This window comes from Homarus americanus, unplaced genomic scaffold (genome assembly GCF_018991925.1).
Source record: "Homarus americanus isolate GMGI-L3 unplaced genomic scaffold, GMGI_Hamer_2.0 scaffold34921, whole genome shotgun sequence".
NCBI classification, from domain to species: Eukaryota; Metazoa; Arthropoda; class Malacostraca; order Decapoda; family Nephropidae; genus Homarus; species Homarus americanus.
In genome coordinates, this window is record NW_024741901.1 from 5,606,102 (window position 1) to 5,621,907 (window position 15,806).

The 15,806-nt window shown below is 46.7% G+C and overlaps 1 protein-coding gene across 1 annotated transcript in view; it reads left to right on the forward strand.

The window, feature by feature from the left end:
* The window catches only part of LOC121876282 (voltage-dependent L-type calcium channel subunit beta-1-like), a 165,538-nt gene that overhangs the window by 74,507 nt on the left and 75,225 nt on the right, over positions 1–15,806 (forward strand). The window contains 1 exon segment of the mRNA XM_042381321.1: positions 12,500–12,616. Coding sequence (XP_042237255.1) covers positions 12,500–12,616 — 117 coding nt within the window.

Consider the following 15,806-nt stretch of genomic DNA (forward strand, 5'->3'; position numbering starts at 1 on the left):
TTACTCTTAGTTTATTTATTCCTCTTCTTGGTCTTATCTTTTTCTTCATTTATTTATTATTGGATACAAAAATTGGCACCTGTGTCTTGTGAAGTATTTGTAGTTTAGTAGTGTTGATTATACTAAGACGTGTGTAGTTGTTGACAATGTTCTTATGTTTATTTTCTACCCATAGGGACCATCTCAGAGGGGCGTAATGACTACACACTTTAAACACACCTTTATGCATTTAACGCACCCACATAACCCACACACCCATGAACACTACACCCACATGACACACACACACACACACACATGAATCACACACACCCACACACACACCCACACACACACCCACATGAATCACACACACACACCACATGAATCACACACACACACACACGCCCACACACACACACGCCCACACAACACGCCCACACCCCCAACACGCCCACACCCCCAACACGCCCACACCCCAACAACACCCCACACCCCGCCACACACCCCACACACCCCCACGCCCACACCCCACACCCCACACCCCAACGCCCACACCCCCAACACGCCCACACCCCAACACGCCCACAACACGCCCACACCCCCCAACGCCCACGCCCACACCCCCAACACGCCCACACCCCCCCAACACGCCCACACCCCACACCCGCCCACACCCCAACACGCGCCCACACCCCAGCCCACCCAACACGCCCACACCCCCAACACGCCCACACCCACACAACACGCCCACACCCCCAACACGCCCACACCCCCCAACACGCCCACACCCCCAACACGCCCACACCCCAACACGCCCCACACCCCAACCACGCCACACCCCCCCACACCCCCACCCCCAACCGCCCACACCCCCAACACACTCCACACCCCCACACGCCCACACCCCCCAACACACGCCCCACCCCCCACACGCCCACACCCCCGCCCAACACACCCACACCCCCACACACACACCCCACACACAACACGCCCAACACACCCCCACACCCCCACACCCCCACACGCCCACACCCCATCACCCACACCTGCCCACACACAACCACACCCACACATTAACTACACGCCCACATTAACCACACGCCCAAACACCCCACACACCCATACACCCCCTACACACCCACACACCCACCCGCCCACACACCCCACACGCGCACACACCCCCCTGCACACACACACCCCCACACGCCCACACACCGCCCACACGCCCACACACCCACACCCCACACCCCACACGCCCACACACCCCACACGCCCACACACCCACACCCCCCACACACACACCCCCTACATGACCCCACACGCCCACATACACGCCCACACACGCCCACACTCCCACACACCCCCACACGCACACACGCCCACATACCACCACACTCCCACACACTCCCCACACACCCAGACCCTGAGCACCCACACTACACGCCCCCACACCCACACGATCTCACCTCCTGTTTACAAACACCCACGTAACCCACACACCCACGTAACCCACACACACCGCGTAACCCACACACCCATGTAACCCACACACCCGCACCCACACCCGCAACCCACACACGCGTACCCACACACCTTTCATATTCACAAATATACCAACACACCGTACATATACCTCCAGACACCAAACATTTACACACACACACACACACACACACAGACACATGGTTGTAATGTATGGGACCAGGAAGTAGTGGTTGTAGACTGTAACACTCCGCTGTAATACTGTACTGTACTAACATTAAGTACAGTACAGTGCAGGTAAACCCCGACAGGTAAATCCCGATAGGTAAACCCCGACAAGGTAAACCCTGATAGGTAAACCCCGACAGGTAAATCCCGATAAGGTAATCCCGACAAGGTAAACCCTGATAGGTAAACCCCAACAGGTAAACCCCGACAGGCAAATCCCGATGCGGTAAACCCCGACAGGTAAATCCCGATAAGGTAAAACCCGACAGGTAAAACCCAACAGGTAAAACCCGATAAAGTAAACTCCGACAGGTAAATTGGCGCAAGGTAAACCCCGACAGGTAAAGCTCCGACAAGGTAAACCCGACAGGTAAACCCCGATAAGATAAACTCGACAGATAAATCCGATAAGGTAAACCCCGACTGTAAACCCCGACAGGTAAAACCCGATAAGGTAAACCCCGACAAGTAAAGCCCGATAAGGTAAACCCCGACAGGTAAACCCCGATAAGATAAACTCAGATAAACCCGTAAAGGTAAACCCCGATTGGTAAACCCCGACAGGAAAACCCCGACAGGAAAATCCCAATAAGATAAACCCCGCCAGATAAATCCGATAAGGTAAACCCCGACAGGTAAAACCCGATAAAGTAAACTCCGACAGATAATTCCCGATAAGGTAAACCCCTACTGGTAAACCCGGTAAAGTAAATCGCTGGAAGATAACCCCGACAGATAAACCCGATAAGGTAAACCCCGATTAAGTAAACCCCGACTGGTAAATTCAAATAGGTCAACCCCATAGGTAAACCAGATAAAGCAAACCCCGACAGGTCAACCCTGATAAAGTAAACCCCGACAGGTAACCCCGACAAGGTAAAGCCCGACAGGTAAACCCCATCTGTAGCCATTAAACTTTACTATTGTATTTTGGTTCAACATTACTAGTCATTAGCTACCAGGTGATGTAGTGAGAGCATAGTGACCAGGTGTTGTAGTGACCAGGTGTTGTAGTGACCAGGTGTTGTAGTGACCAGATGTTGTAGTGACCAGGTGCTAGAAAGACCAGGTAAGGTGACCTGTGTGTTGTAGTGATCTAGGTGTTGTGGTAGGACCAGAAAGGGAAGGGACTAGGTGTTAGAAAGTACCAGGTGTTGTAGTAGACCAGGTGTTGTGCAGTGACCAGGTGTTGTAGTAGTGACCATGTGTTGGTGTGACCAGGTGTTTAGTAGTGACCAGGTGTTGTGCAGTGACCTGTAAAAGCGTGGGGTGACCAGGTGCTTGTAGTAGTGACCAGGTGTTGTAGTGTGACTAGGTGTTGTAGTGACCAGGTGTTGTAGTGACCAGGTGCTAGAGTGACCAGGTGTTGTAGAGGACTAGGTAGTTTTTAGTAGTGATCAGTGCTGTGGTGACCAAAGTTAAGTGACCAGGTGTTGTGTGACCAGGTGCTGTAGTGACCAGCTGTTGTAGTGATCAGGTGCCAGTGACCCTGAAAGGAAAGACTTGAAAGTTGCAGTAGTGACCAGGTGTTGTAGTGACCAGGTGTTGCTAGAGACCAGGTGTTGTAGTAGTGACTAGGTGTTGTAGTAGTGACCAGGTTGTAGTAGTGACCAGGTGCTGTGTAGCACCAGGTGCGTAGTAGTGACCAGGTGTTGTAGTGACCAGGTGTTGCTGTAGACCAGGGTGTTGTTGTAGTGGAACGGGGTGTTGTAGCACCAGGTGTTGTAGTAGTGACCAGGTGTTGTAGTAGTGACCAGGTGTAGTAGTGACCAGGTGTTGTAGTAGTGACCAGGTGTTGTTGTAGTGACCAGGTGTTGTAGTAGTGACCAGGTGTTGTAATAGTGACCAAGTGTTGTAGTAGTGACCAAGTGTTGTAGTAGTGACCAGGTGTTGTAGTAGTGACCAGGTGTTGTAGTAGTGACCAGGTGTTGTAGTAGTGACCAGGTGGTTATATATACTGAAAATAAATAAAATTGGCCGTAAATTTAATCATTTGACGGCGCGCTTCACATAATTATCAATTTTCCTATTATAACTATTTTTATATAACTTCTTATATACCTGCATGTGCTTCCATCCCGTCTGTTTATCCATCCTGCCTCTTTATCTATCATGCCTGTCTGTTTATCATGCCTGTCTGTTTATCATGCCTGTCTGTTTATCCATATTTCCGTCGATGGCTTTAACTAATCCGCCTTCAGGACCAGTTTGAGAATAAGTGACCTTGACCCCTTGTGTAGGTCAGGTGGACATGAGTGTGTTACTATGATCTATATACCACATGAACGCTTTCCTTGTGTTGTATCACCCTATCCAACCCTTTTTGTTTTAATATCGTTTGATGATAGGTTTTTATAAAGCATTATAATCGTTTTTTTTTAATATAGAATTTAGATTTTTTTTTCAATATATTCACTTCAATAAATCAAACAAAAATTGATCCGTTTCCCCGATCGACTGAAAAGTTTTGCATCAGTCGGTTTTTTTTTCTTTCAGCAAATGCATAAATGTATAGTGTAAACGTTTCTATAAATGAGTAAAGGTTAAAGACAGGTTTTTTTTTTTTAGGTAAATGAATAATAATTGAATAGAATCATTTACAAAGTAAGGTGTTGTACATAAGCTGACAAACTAATCTGTACGTCGTAAAATATGGAACACTTCCCTATTGAAATGGGTTCCTTCAACGTGGATTATGATATTATTCCCATTCTTACCCATTTTAACTGTATTTTTTCCTACATTGGCATTAATTATTTTTTCCTAATTATATTACTTTATTCGCCCGTAGGCTTTATATATATATACCACTAGTATTGCCGATTAAGCATTATGTATACAGCATGTTAATTCTTCTCTGTCTCTCCTCCTCCTCTTCCTCTTCTCTGTTATTATATTTCCGTGTTATTTATCTGTAGTCTTTAAGTATTTATCTCCTTTATTGTATCTTCCTTTATGCCTCATTCTTGCATGATCCTTGTCTTGGTATTCCTATTTTCTCCTCCTTTCTATTTTACATTATTTACTTCTTCTTCATCAGTATGTCTTGTCTCTTGCATCTTTACGTGTTTTTATCTCTCCATTTCTCTCTCTTTTCTTTACTTCTCTCCCCTGTAACGAAAATGATAACACATAAATGGAAAAGATTGACATGAAGAGAGAGAGAGAGAGAGAGAGAGAGAGAGAGAGAGAGAGAGAGAGAGAGAGCTAGCTTATCTCTTTACTGTGCTCTGTTACATTCTTTAATAATTCTTATATATTTGCTTTATTATTTTGAGTATCTTTATTCATTCTTCAGTCGTATATTATTATTATTATTATGATAAATGTTAGTCTACTGTCTCCCATAACCTTTACCTCTTAAAGTATAAACACCCTGGCAGTATCCCTCACCCCTGGCAGTATCCCTCACCCCTGGCAGTATCCCTCACCCCTAGCAGTATCCCTCACCCCTGGCAGTATCCCTCACCCCAGCAGTATCCCCTCACCCCTGGCAGTATCCCTGGGTGACTATCTCCTTATAATAGCAACGGAGAGTACATCTGACCGCCTCTCTTACAACTGGAGGCCCAGACATGGCGCTGCAAGCACCATGACTCGATGTGGGAGGACAAGGGAGAATATGGAGAGAACTGATGCAGTAGGAAACAGAAGGACTGGGAGGCAGGCGGCTGGGGGAGGTTGGGGAGGAGTAGGTGGTCTGGGGGAGGTTGGGGAGGAGTAGGTGGTCTGGGGGAGGTTGGGGAGGAGTAGGTGGTCTGGGGGAGGTTGGGGAGGACAGCAGTGGCCGTCACGGAGGCAGTGAGTTACGATGGTAAGATAGAGATGTGGCCAGTTTTAATGAGAGTTGTGGGCCAGGTCCAGTCCATGCCACCCTCTCTCTCTCTCTCTCTCTCTCTCTCTCTCTCTCTCTCTGGTGGAGGTATGATGGTGTGGTGGTACAGTGAAGTTATGGTTGGTAATGGTGTATTGTATCGGTAAAGTGTAAAATCCGGTATTGTGTAGAATTCCTAGGCATTATATCCAATGCCTAAAACTTCAAGGCAAAGTATAAAATCAATCATTTTGTACAGCTTTTCCAGGCATTTTATATAATGCCGGGTTTGTTTTAGGCAATGTGTGAAACAAAACCTGTTGAAACACGTTTATCCCAGCAACCTATCCTAGGATAGGTTACTGGGATAAACGTGTTTCAATAGGTCTTGTTTCACACATTGTTCATTTTGCCAATAAACAACAATCCGTGTTAACATTTGTCTTTTTAATACATTGCCTAAGTCCATCTACGTATTTTATATAATCCCTGGGTATTGTATAGAATCCCAATGCGTTTTATATTGTAAACGGAAAAAAATAGCGATAAAAGTGTACTGTACATACAAGGCTTCGATTATTTAGTTCACCATATGGTGTCTTGATTCTCAAACGGCCATATTATGTTAAGTCTTCATAACTCAACATGTAAGAAAACACCTAATTGGTTATACGCTAAAGAACGTCGAAAACGACATTAAAGTTTAACTTGAGATTCTACCTTAATTAGATACGTTCACTTAGCAGCAGTTGGGTGACAAAATTACCATACGGACCTTCGAGGAGGAGGGACACCTGAAGAATTTCACGAGACCCTTCGGGGTTGTGTTGTGTACTCGCCTCGCAACGAAAGTGTCCCGGAGTTCGTTCCCCTGTAAGGCTGTTTCTTTACGCCATTTGTATCTTTCTACCCAGTGTAAATGGGAACCTGGATGTTAATCGATAGGCAGATCGTTTTCCAGGTTAATGGTCAGTTGTCCGATCTTCCTGGGTCATTCCTTGACGGTTGGTTACACAGCTCGGTAACTCAGGGAGTGGTTGTACTGGCAACAGTTTCTACAACTTAAATAAATTCACGCTAAGGTGGCCTTACTGCAGTCGAGCCTTGAATACAAAGGGCAACCATTATTATTATAAGTAGTAGTAACAGTAGTATCGGTAGTAAAACAATAGTAATAGTAGTATTGTTGTTGTTATTATTGTCAGAGGGGTTATGGTCTACAGTAACGTGTTCCTGTGAAGAAAAGAACAATATGTATGAGGTGGTCGTGTAGGGTGACAGTGGTGGTAGGGGAGTGTCCCGCACCCTGACACTGGTTCGGGGAAATCTTTTGTCAGGGGGCGACGTGTGTGTGTGTGCCCCTCTCTATAATCAATATACCCTTCTATACCAAAACATAACCTAACCTAACATAATGGGACTGTCAGACCTAAAAGAAACTTAGAACTGGTGAGATTTTGTGCGTGTCCTCACTCCAACACGGGACTATAATTGATAGGAATATACCCGATAGGTTAGATTAGGTTAGGATAGGTTAGGTTAGGTTAGGTTAGGTTAGGTTAGGTTAGGTTAGGTTAGGTTAGTGACTGTCATTGTTACCTCCCCTCGTGTCCTGCTATCCAAGAAGTGACAGAGGACAACGTGTGAGTGTCTGGTGTCCGTCCGTGTGAGTGTCTGGTGTCCACATCATAACTATTATGACGAAGTTTGACCTGAGTTAGGACCATTAATGAACCAGGTCAACGAGACAGTCTTCAGGTCTCGGGGTCACGGGGTCACGGGGTCACAGGTCAGGGGCACAGCTGAAGATGTTTACAAAGTCCCTTGCTATTTGTGTTGACAGTCCCGTCATGTAGTAACACGGTGAGCGGACGGTAGGTCAGGTTAGGCCCAAACATCATACATTGTTACACGTCCAAAACATCGGTAGGCACCCCATTCTGTCCATAAATGTGTTGTGCACTGGACGTTTTGACGTTATCCTTACACATACACGAGTTATTGTCAGCTGTGTATCACGGACGTCGTTGGTGTGTTCTGTATAAGCTAGAGCTGAAGGTTAAATCACCGCGAACATAATGAAAAATTAACCATTAACAGAAAATGCTGGAGAATATGCTGACGTAACTTGCTGGTGGGAGTTTAAACACAAGTATCAGGCGATGTTGTAAATAGCCTTTACAGTCAGTTGACTCATTAAACAAATGCGGGAAACATTGCTGGCCAGGAACTAATGTTACAGTGGCGTTGAAAACTAAACTCATTTCGAAAAGTTAAAATTTACGAACTTCAGGAAGGAGGCGAATAGCAGCAACCAAACTTAAGTGGTGCGGCTTCCGACAGGGTAGCCTAGTGCTTGAATAACTGATTAGGGACGTCAGGGTCTGGAGTGATGTGAGGCACCTGCAACAGATTCCCTCTTGTAAATAAGGAAAAAAAGAAACATTTATTTACGTATTACTGTTGATCATGCCAGAGCTAAGTTCTTATCTTTTCCTTTAAATTAAATCATAGTTAACGGATGGAAATGAACAAGGTCAGTATATATTATTTGGGGAAATGTGTCTTGCGATACATGAGTGAGCCCAGGTTTTTTCGTAAAATTAAAATCATTTTATGTACAGTAGTAAGGAAATTATAAACAGGTCAGTGTTCTCCGTAATATAACATGGATATACTTGGTACACAAAAGAGGGAATGCGAGTTGTAATTCGTTATAATTATTCATTTCTCAATTTTCGACACCTATTTCGTTACATTGAAACGGTAACGAACAACTTTTATTGTCATATAAATTTCCAATTGCAATAATTACGATGCGAAATGAAGTAAACTGTTATTCAATTAAACAAACGTCATTTACCAATATATCACTATTATTATTAATTTTTATCATAAACTAACAAATACAGGAAAACGTGCGGAATGTAACTTGAGGATGTCGTGGCATCACCAAGGCTGGCGAGGCGGAGGGCAGCCATCAACAAGCCCATCATCACTCATCAGTTGTGATATAATGGATTAGGGTTTAATTGTACGTGGCAGCATGATTCTATTATAAGTGTCTTATACATTAATTATGTATTGTTTATAAGCAAACTTTTATTCAACAAATTTTATTGTCAATGTTTATCGAGTTAGGGTACCGGGTCCCTATGCTCAGCCTTAATGACCTGAGAGGTCGACGGCCAGCAAAACAAAGCAGTCGAGGGTATCCTTGCGTTTAGCCTCGTAAAGCGCATTCCAATTTGCAGTAACAAAATTTATATTGTTAATGTGGAAGATAATGGAGAAGTATAGTCTAGGTGACAGTGTCACATTGTTATACAGTTAGGAAGTTCGTTAAAACTCCGTTATCAAAGTTTGCTACAAACATTCGCCGAGTGGTGCGCCTGCCGAGTTTTTTTTTTAAAGCCGATCTTGCCACTCGCAGCCGCACGTCCCCAGGTCTACTACCTTACTCCTGTTGCTCTGTGTTGTTCATGTTATATAGACGCTGTAACATCTGAAGCCAACAAGGTCGTAGTCTAGATTAATACGTGCACGAGTCATCAACACTGACCTGGGACTGGGTAAGGCTCCGTTGGTCATCTGCCAACAATATTTGGCATTTATCGCTGGTCACTGATAACGCGAGAGATGTGCATCTCTAGAATTGTTAATTGATTATAACTAGTGGAAGTACTAACTTAGAATACTTGCTTCACAACATAATAATCCATACTGTATATCACGCAGAATGGATGTGTGACAATGGGTTGGGTCACGTGTGGCCTCAAGGAGAGAGAAACACTTTATTTGCCTCAGTTAATATATTTGTGAATTTTGTTTTAGAAGATCAATTGATTGTCAGCCTCAGCCTCAGGACGAGACAGAAGAGTAAGAAAATTATGAGACTCATAAAAGGACGAGTTTAACAGGGAAGTAGAGGAGCTGTTCCAGGGGCAGATCCAGGAACACTAAAGAAGGGGGTCCAAGAAGTTGTGGGCAGGGGAACATGGCGAGCACGGCGAGCCCACTGAACTGGGGGGGTTATGGGGGGGGGGGCGCTGTAAGACCCCAGAATTTTTTTGAAACCTGACCAATATCAGTATTTTGAGGTCAATTCACTTGATATTAGGAGTTATTATGAGGTCAATAGTAATTACTTTCTACTATACACAAACAAACGCCTGAGTACAATACTGCATTAAAGGAAAGTATTGGATTTTTCTACAGTGTTGGTCAGGACCCCCTCTCTGGATCCGCTCCCTGTGTTTCAAGTGTCGCTGGGTAGTTCCATCTTATCGACGCTGAAGTTCTTAACGTATGGGGTATATTATTTAATTTACCTTTATAGCCAAGATGTTATTTGAATATTTTATTATCGTTAATGTACACATCTTCGTCAACTTCGTAGCGCGCTGGGGAGGTCGGCGGCTGTGAGGGTCGTGGCGGTCAGGAGGGGTCGGGAGGGGCTGTGGAGGGTCGTAGGGTTGTGGAGAGGTCAGAAGTGGCTAGGAGGTCGTGGCGGCCAGGAGGGCCTAAGGGCTGTGGAGGGTCGTGGCGGCTGGGGAGAGGTCGCGTAGCGGCTGTGGGAGGTCGTGGCGGCTGTGGAGGGACGTGACGGCTGTGGGGGGACGTGGCGGCAGTGGAGGGGTCGTGGCGTCTGTGGGAGGTCGTGGCGTCTGTGGGGGGACGTGACGGCTGTGGGAAGTCGTACAGTTGTCTCCTACCGTTTAGTGGCCATTCTAGCAATGGTGAGGGGCCACACTCATCACTCTACTCTGTCCCACTCACTGGCCACCTCCCACTCGTTTATTATTCACTCGCCATTCCCTCATTACCCACTCATTATTAACTGGGCACTCACCCACTCACTCACTCAATCACTCACAATCCTCTCACCATTCCCTCATTGGCCACTCACCACTCAATCGTTATCCACACCACTCTTTAATTATCCCCTCTTCACCTGTCACCTGTCACCTGTACCCGGAAGCTTGGGAAGTTATTGTAGCCCTTGGGGAGATAAGTTTGGGTGGTGAGGGAGAGGGGGGATGAGTGGTGAGGGAGAGGGGGGTTGGGTGGTGAGGGAGAGGGGGGTTGGGTGGTGAGGAGAGGATTGGTGAGGGGGTTGAATTGGTGGGAGAGGGGGTTGGGTGTGGTGAGGAGAGGTGGTTGGTGAGGAGAGGGGGTTGGGTGGTGAGGATTAGGTGGTGTGAGAGGGGGTTGGGTGGTGAGGGGAGATTGGTTGGGTGGTGAGGAGGGGGGTTGGGTGGTGAGGAGAGAGATTGGTGAGGAGAGGGGGGGTTGGGTGGTGAGGAGAGATTGGTTGGGTGGTGAGGGAGAGGGTGGTTGGGTGGTGAGGGGGTTGGGTGGTGGGGGGTTGGGTGGTGGGGAGAGGATGGGTGATGAGGAGAGGTGGTTGGGTGGTGAGGAGAGGGGGATGGGCTGGTGAGGAGAGGTTGGGTGGTGGAGAGAGAGAGGATGGGTGTGGTGAGGAGAGGTGGTTGGGTAGTGAGAGAGGGTGGTTGGGTGGTGAGGAGGGTGGTTGGGTAGTGAGGAGAGGGGGTTGGGTGATGAGGGGGAGGATGGTGGTCCTGGTCGTGTTGGTACAAAGTGTTCCAGTATGCATCTGTTTAGTTTTCCTTGGTCAATAATGGCGGCGACGACCTCCAGAAACAGTTATTATAATCTTTAGGGCGTGCGTTTGTGGATTTTGGTTGTGTGCATACTTGTGCGTGCAGTGAGGAAGTGTGCATACTCGTGCGTGGGGGGCGTAGGGTGGGAGGGGGGGGGATTCTAAGGTTAAAAAAAACCAGTTTGAATAAATCACATGAATGGACGCAGTTGTGAGGGTGTTGTTTCGGCAGACAGGTGGTGGTGTTACTGGGCCTTTCATGCCACCTCACCTCCCATGGTACAGTACAGCAGTGTACACAATGAACGAAGGTTTTTGATAAAGGCCCTTGAGACATACTGTTATTCACAGATCTTATTGCAACGTATTAATTTTATATTTCGGATGACATAATTAAATTATTCCGCCATTATAGGTAGGAAATGTCTCAATCACGCCTACCAACCTAAGCGAGACAACAGGTTTGTTCAGTTTCAAATTAATCGGATCCCTTCTGAAAGATAATTTTTTTTGCCGAGTGTACGTGGGTCTGAGGTTACGTCCATTGCTAGTTTATAATGTCAACATAGTGTACGTGATTCTAGTTTATAATGTCAGTATAGTGTACGTGATTCTAGTTTATAATGTCAGTATAGTGTACGTGATTCTAGTTTATAATGTCAGTATAGTGTACGTGATTCTAGTTTATAATGTCAGTATAGTGTACGTGATTCTGGTACGTACGGCCGTTGCCTCTTTTATTGTGTCCACCACTCGGTAACTTTTAATTGTTGGAAACTGTCGGGTAAAACTTGGAAGAGTCGTGTACAGCAACAGAGTTTAGTTGGTGATGGTTGTGGGTAGCGCTCTTCATTTGTTTCCTTGTTTACCTCAGTAACTCTCCTATACTCAATGAGTCAACAGTAAAAACAAAACTAAATCGTCCCATTACTGTACATATTGCTAAGGCAGCTGATGATATTGATTTGAACTCTTTCTTTTCTACGAGTTACTTTTAAATACAGGTTAATTGCTATTATTTTTCAGGTACTTTTGATTGATTGATTTTGTTGACTGTTCATAAAGTAGGAAATCAACTCACCTACACTTGTTTTGTTATATATTGTTTGCATATAAATACAGAGTAAAATAAACAAGTATTCCCTGTTTATGTACACTATTATATGAAGTGTTTTAATTGTACATTATTTTAATCCATTACTGATGTCTAGGTGAACTATTTTGTGATATTACCATATAACTCATTTTCTTCCTCTTCTCGCAAATCTTTCTTCTTGCTCCATGCCCCTTTACCCCATGCCCCTTGCCCCCATACCCCCATACCCCATGCCCTCCTAGCACTTGAACTGACACTGGTCTTGTCTCTACAGGGTTCGGCTGACTCGAACTTTTCTCAGCCATCCTCGGATCTTTCGCTGGACGAGGAGAGAGAGAACCTGAGGCGTGAGACAGAGAGGCAGGCGCTGTCCCAACTGGATAAGGCCAGGGTGAGTCTTGCCTCTAACACACCTTCTGAGGGATGTATGGAAGGGTGTGTGGTTGTGCGGGTATGTGGATGTGTGGGGATTATGTGGGTGTGTGTGTGGGTGTGTGTGTGTGAGAGTGGGTGTGTGGAGTAGGTGGATGTGTGGAGATTGTGTGAGTGGATGGGTGAATGTGGGTGTGTGTGTGTGTGTGGAGTGGATGAATGTGGATGTGGAGGTGGGGGGGGAGTGGAGGTGTGAGGCCAGTGTGGGGAGGGGGTGTATGGGTGTGAGGGGAGAGGTGTGGGTGTGAGGGAGAGTGTATGGGTGTGAGGAGGGGGTGTATGGGTGTGAGGGGGTGTATAGGTGAGAGGGAGAGTGTGTATGGGTGTGAGGAGAGTGTATGGGTGTGGGGAAGTGTGTATGGGTGTGTGAGGGGAGGGTGTGTGCGTTGAGAGGGGAGGTGTATGGGTGTGAGGGAAGAGTGTATGGGTGTGTGAGGGGAGTGTATGGGTGTGAGGGAGAGTGTATGAGTGTGAGGGAGAGTGTATGGGTGTGAGGGAGAGAGGTGTGTGAGTGTGGGGGAAGAGTGTATGGGTGTGAGGAGGTGTATGGGTGTGAGGGAGAGAGTGTATGGGTGTGAGGGGGTGTATGGGTGGGGAGAGAGGGGGTGTGTGGGTGTGAGGGAGGGGTGTATGGGTGAGAGAATGTATGGGTGTGGGGAGAGTGTATGGGTGTGAGGAGAGTGTTTGAGTGTGAGGGGAGAGTGTATGGGTGTGAGAGTGTATGGGTGTTGAGAGGGAGAGAGTGTATGGGTGTGAGGGGGAGGTGTGGGTGTGAGGGAGAGAGTGTATGGGTGTGGGGAGAGAGTGTATGGGTGTGAGGGAGAGAGTGTGTGGGTGCGAGGGAGGGGGTGTATGGGTGTGAGGAGAGTGTGGGTGTGGGGAGAGTCAGCATGAGTGTGAGGGAGAAGGGTGTATGGGTGTGAGGGGAGGTGTGGGTGTGAGGGGAGAGTGTATGGGTGTGAGGGAGAGAGTGTATGGGTGTGGGGAGAGAGTGTATGGGTGTGAGGAGAGTGTATGAGTGTGAGGGAGGGTGTATGGGTGTGAGGGGGAGGTGTATGGGTGTGAGGGAGAGAGTGTAGAGGTGTGAGGGAGAGAGTGTATGGGTGTGAGGAAGAGAGTGTATGGGTGTGAGGGAGAGAGTGTATGAGTGTAATGGAGAGTGTATGAGTGTGAGGGAGGATGAGGGATCGGTATGTGAGAGGTGAGGGAGTTTGGTGAGAGAGTGAGCGTGGCTGCTAAAATAAAGCTTTCTCACACTGCTACATAACGGTAACAAACCATTAATGATAAGTGCTTTAGTGTACTGTAGGTGACTAACACAGAGGTAAACATGTGGGCTTACACGCTTTAACACCATAACTACACGTGGTGAAATCTGGCCGTAAATATTGACACAAGGACTGACACTGTCGGGTATAAATAAAATATCTATTAATTTTTTCCTCTTTATTTTATTTTTTAGAAACTCTTCTTTTATTATAATTAATTCAAATATATTTAAATAAACTTCAATTTTAAGTAATTGTTGTATTCGCTGTGTACTCGGGCTTGACCTTGCAATTTCTTGTTGCAGCCCAACTTCCGAAACTGGCCGGATGTGTCAACTTGGAATCCTATATTTTAATGGACTGAACGCTTACCCAACTTGGAACGAGTCATTCATTGTAAAAAAAAAATATCTAAGTTAATACGACTTGTCTTATGGAGGTTAAGAGTTTGATATATTTTGGTGCAGTAGGTATTGAAATTTTGATTATAATGTTAACAAATTAGTCAAGACTCCTGAGACCACGCTCTTAAAGATAACGTAAATAAACTTGGATTAGTTTGAGATCAGGTGATGTGTATAACTAGCTAGTTCCTAGTTGTTTACCTTGCCTAACTTTAGATAACAGTATTTCAAGTTTGAACACTTGTGCTCAACCATCTCAACAGTATCCACGTTTCTTTCTGCCTTGTTCCACGTCCTTAATGTACACAACACTCGCTTGTGTAAAGTCCTCCGTTATAAATTATTTTAAATTTAAATGCGAACGTATATAAATTGAATATAAATAAGATCAATAAGCCAATATATATATATATATATATATATATATATATATATATATATATATATATATATATATATATATATATATATATATAGTATAAAAGTTATAAATAAAATGCTAATCGACAATTTAACTGTACGCAGAATAAATTTCCTATTCACCTTTTCCTCTCATAATCACACGTTCGTCAACAATGTCATCGTCAAGGACCACCTCAATTCTTAGGTGATTTATTATTTTTATTAAATGTTGAAGATATTACTCTTCCGGTAATACGATCTCACACCTGGTTGATAATCTCAATTGACGGGGCAGGGCAGGGCCGGGGCGGGGCAGGGAGGGCAAAGCAGGATGAGTTGATTTGGGACGGAGAAGGAGAATAAATGAGCTAGGATGAGGGAGGCAGTGTGAGGTGGGGCATGACAAGGTGTGGATTTGGGTGGGAGGTCGTGGCTCAGCGGGGTTGGGCAGCACAGGAGAGGACAGGACAGGGCAGTGTGGAGAGGCAGGACTGGGCGGTGCAGGGAGGAGGTCAGGAGGGCAGTGGGAGAGGGCAGGATGGGCAGTGCAGGAGGGCAGGTCAGGAGAGGGCGGTGCAGAGAGGGCAGGATTGGGCGGTGCAGGAGAGGGGGTGGGCGTTGCAGGGGAGGGCAGGACTGGGCGGTGCAGAGAGGGAGCAGGCTGGGCGGTGCAGGGAGGGCAGGTCAGGAGAGGGCGGTGCGGAGGGCAGGATGGGCAGGTGCGGAGAGGGCAGGACTGGGCGTTGCAGGAGGGCAGGATGGGCGGTGCGGAGAGGGCAGGACTGGGCAGGTGCAGGAGAGGAACAGGACTGGGCGGTGCAGGGAGGAGCAGGACTGGGCGTTGCAGGGGAGGGCAGGACTGGGCGGTGCAGAGAGGAGCAGGACTGGGGCTGTGGGGAGGACAGGACAAGGCCGTGCAGGGGAGGGCAGGACTGGGCGTTGCAGAGAGGGCAGGACAAGGCGGTGCAGAGAGGGCTGGGCTGGTGCGGAGGGCAGGACTGGGCGTTGCAGGAGGAAAGGACAGACAGGACTGGGCGTGCGGAGAGGGGGCAGGACTGGGCGTGGAGAGGGCAGG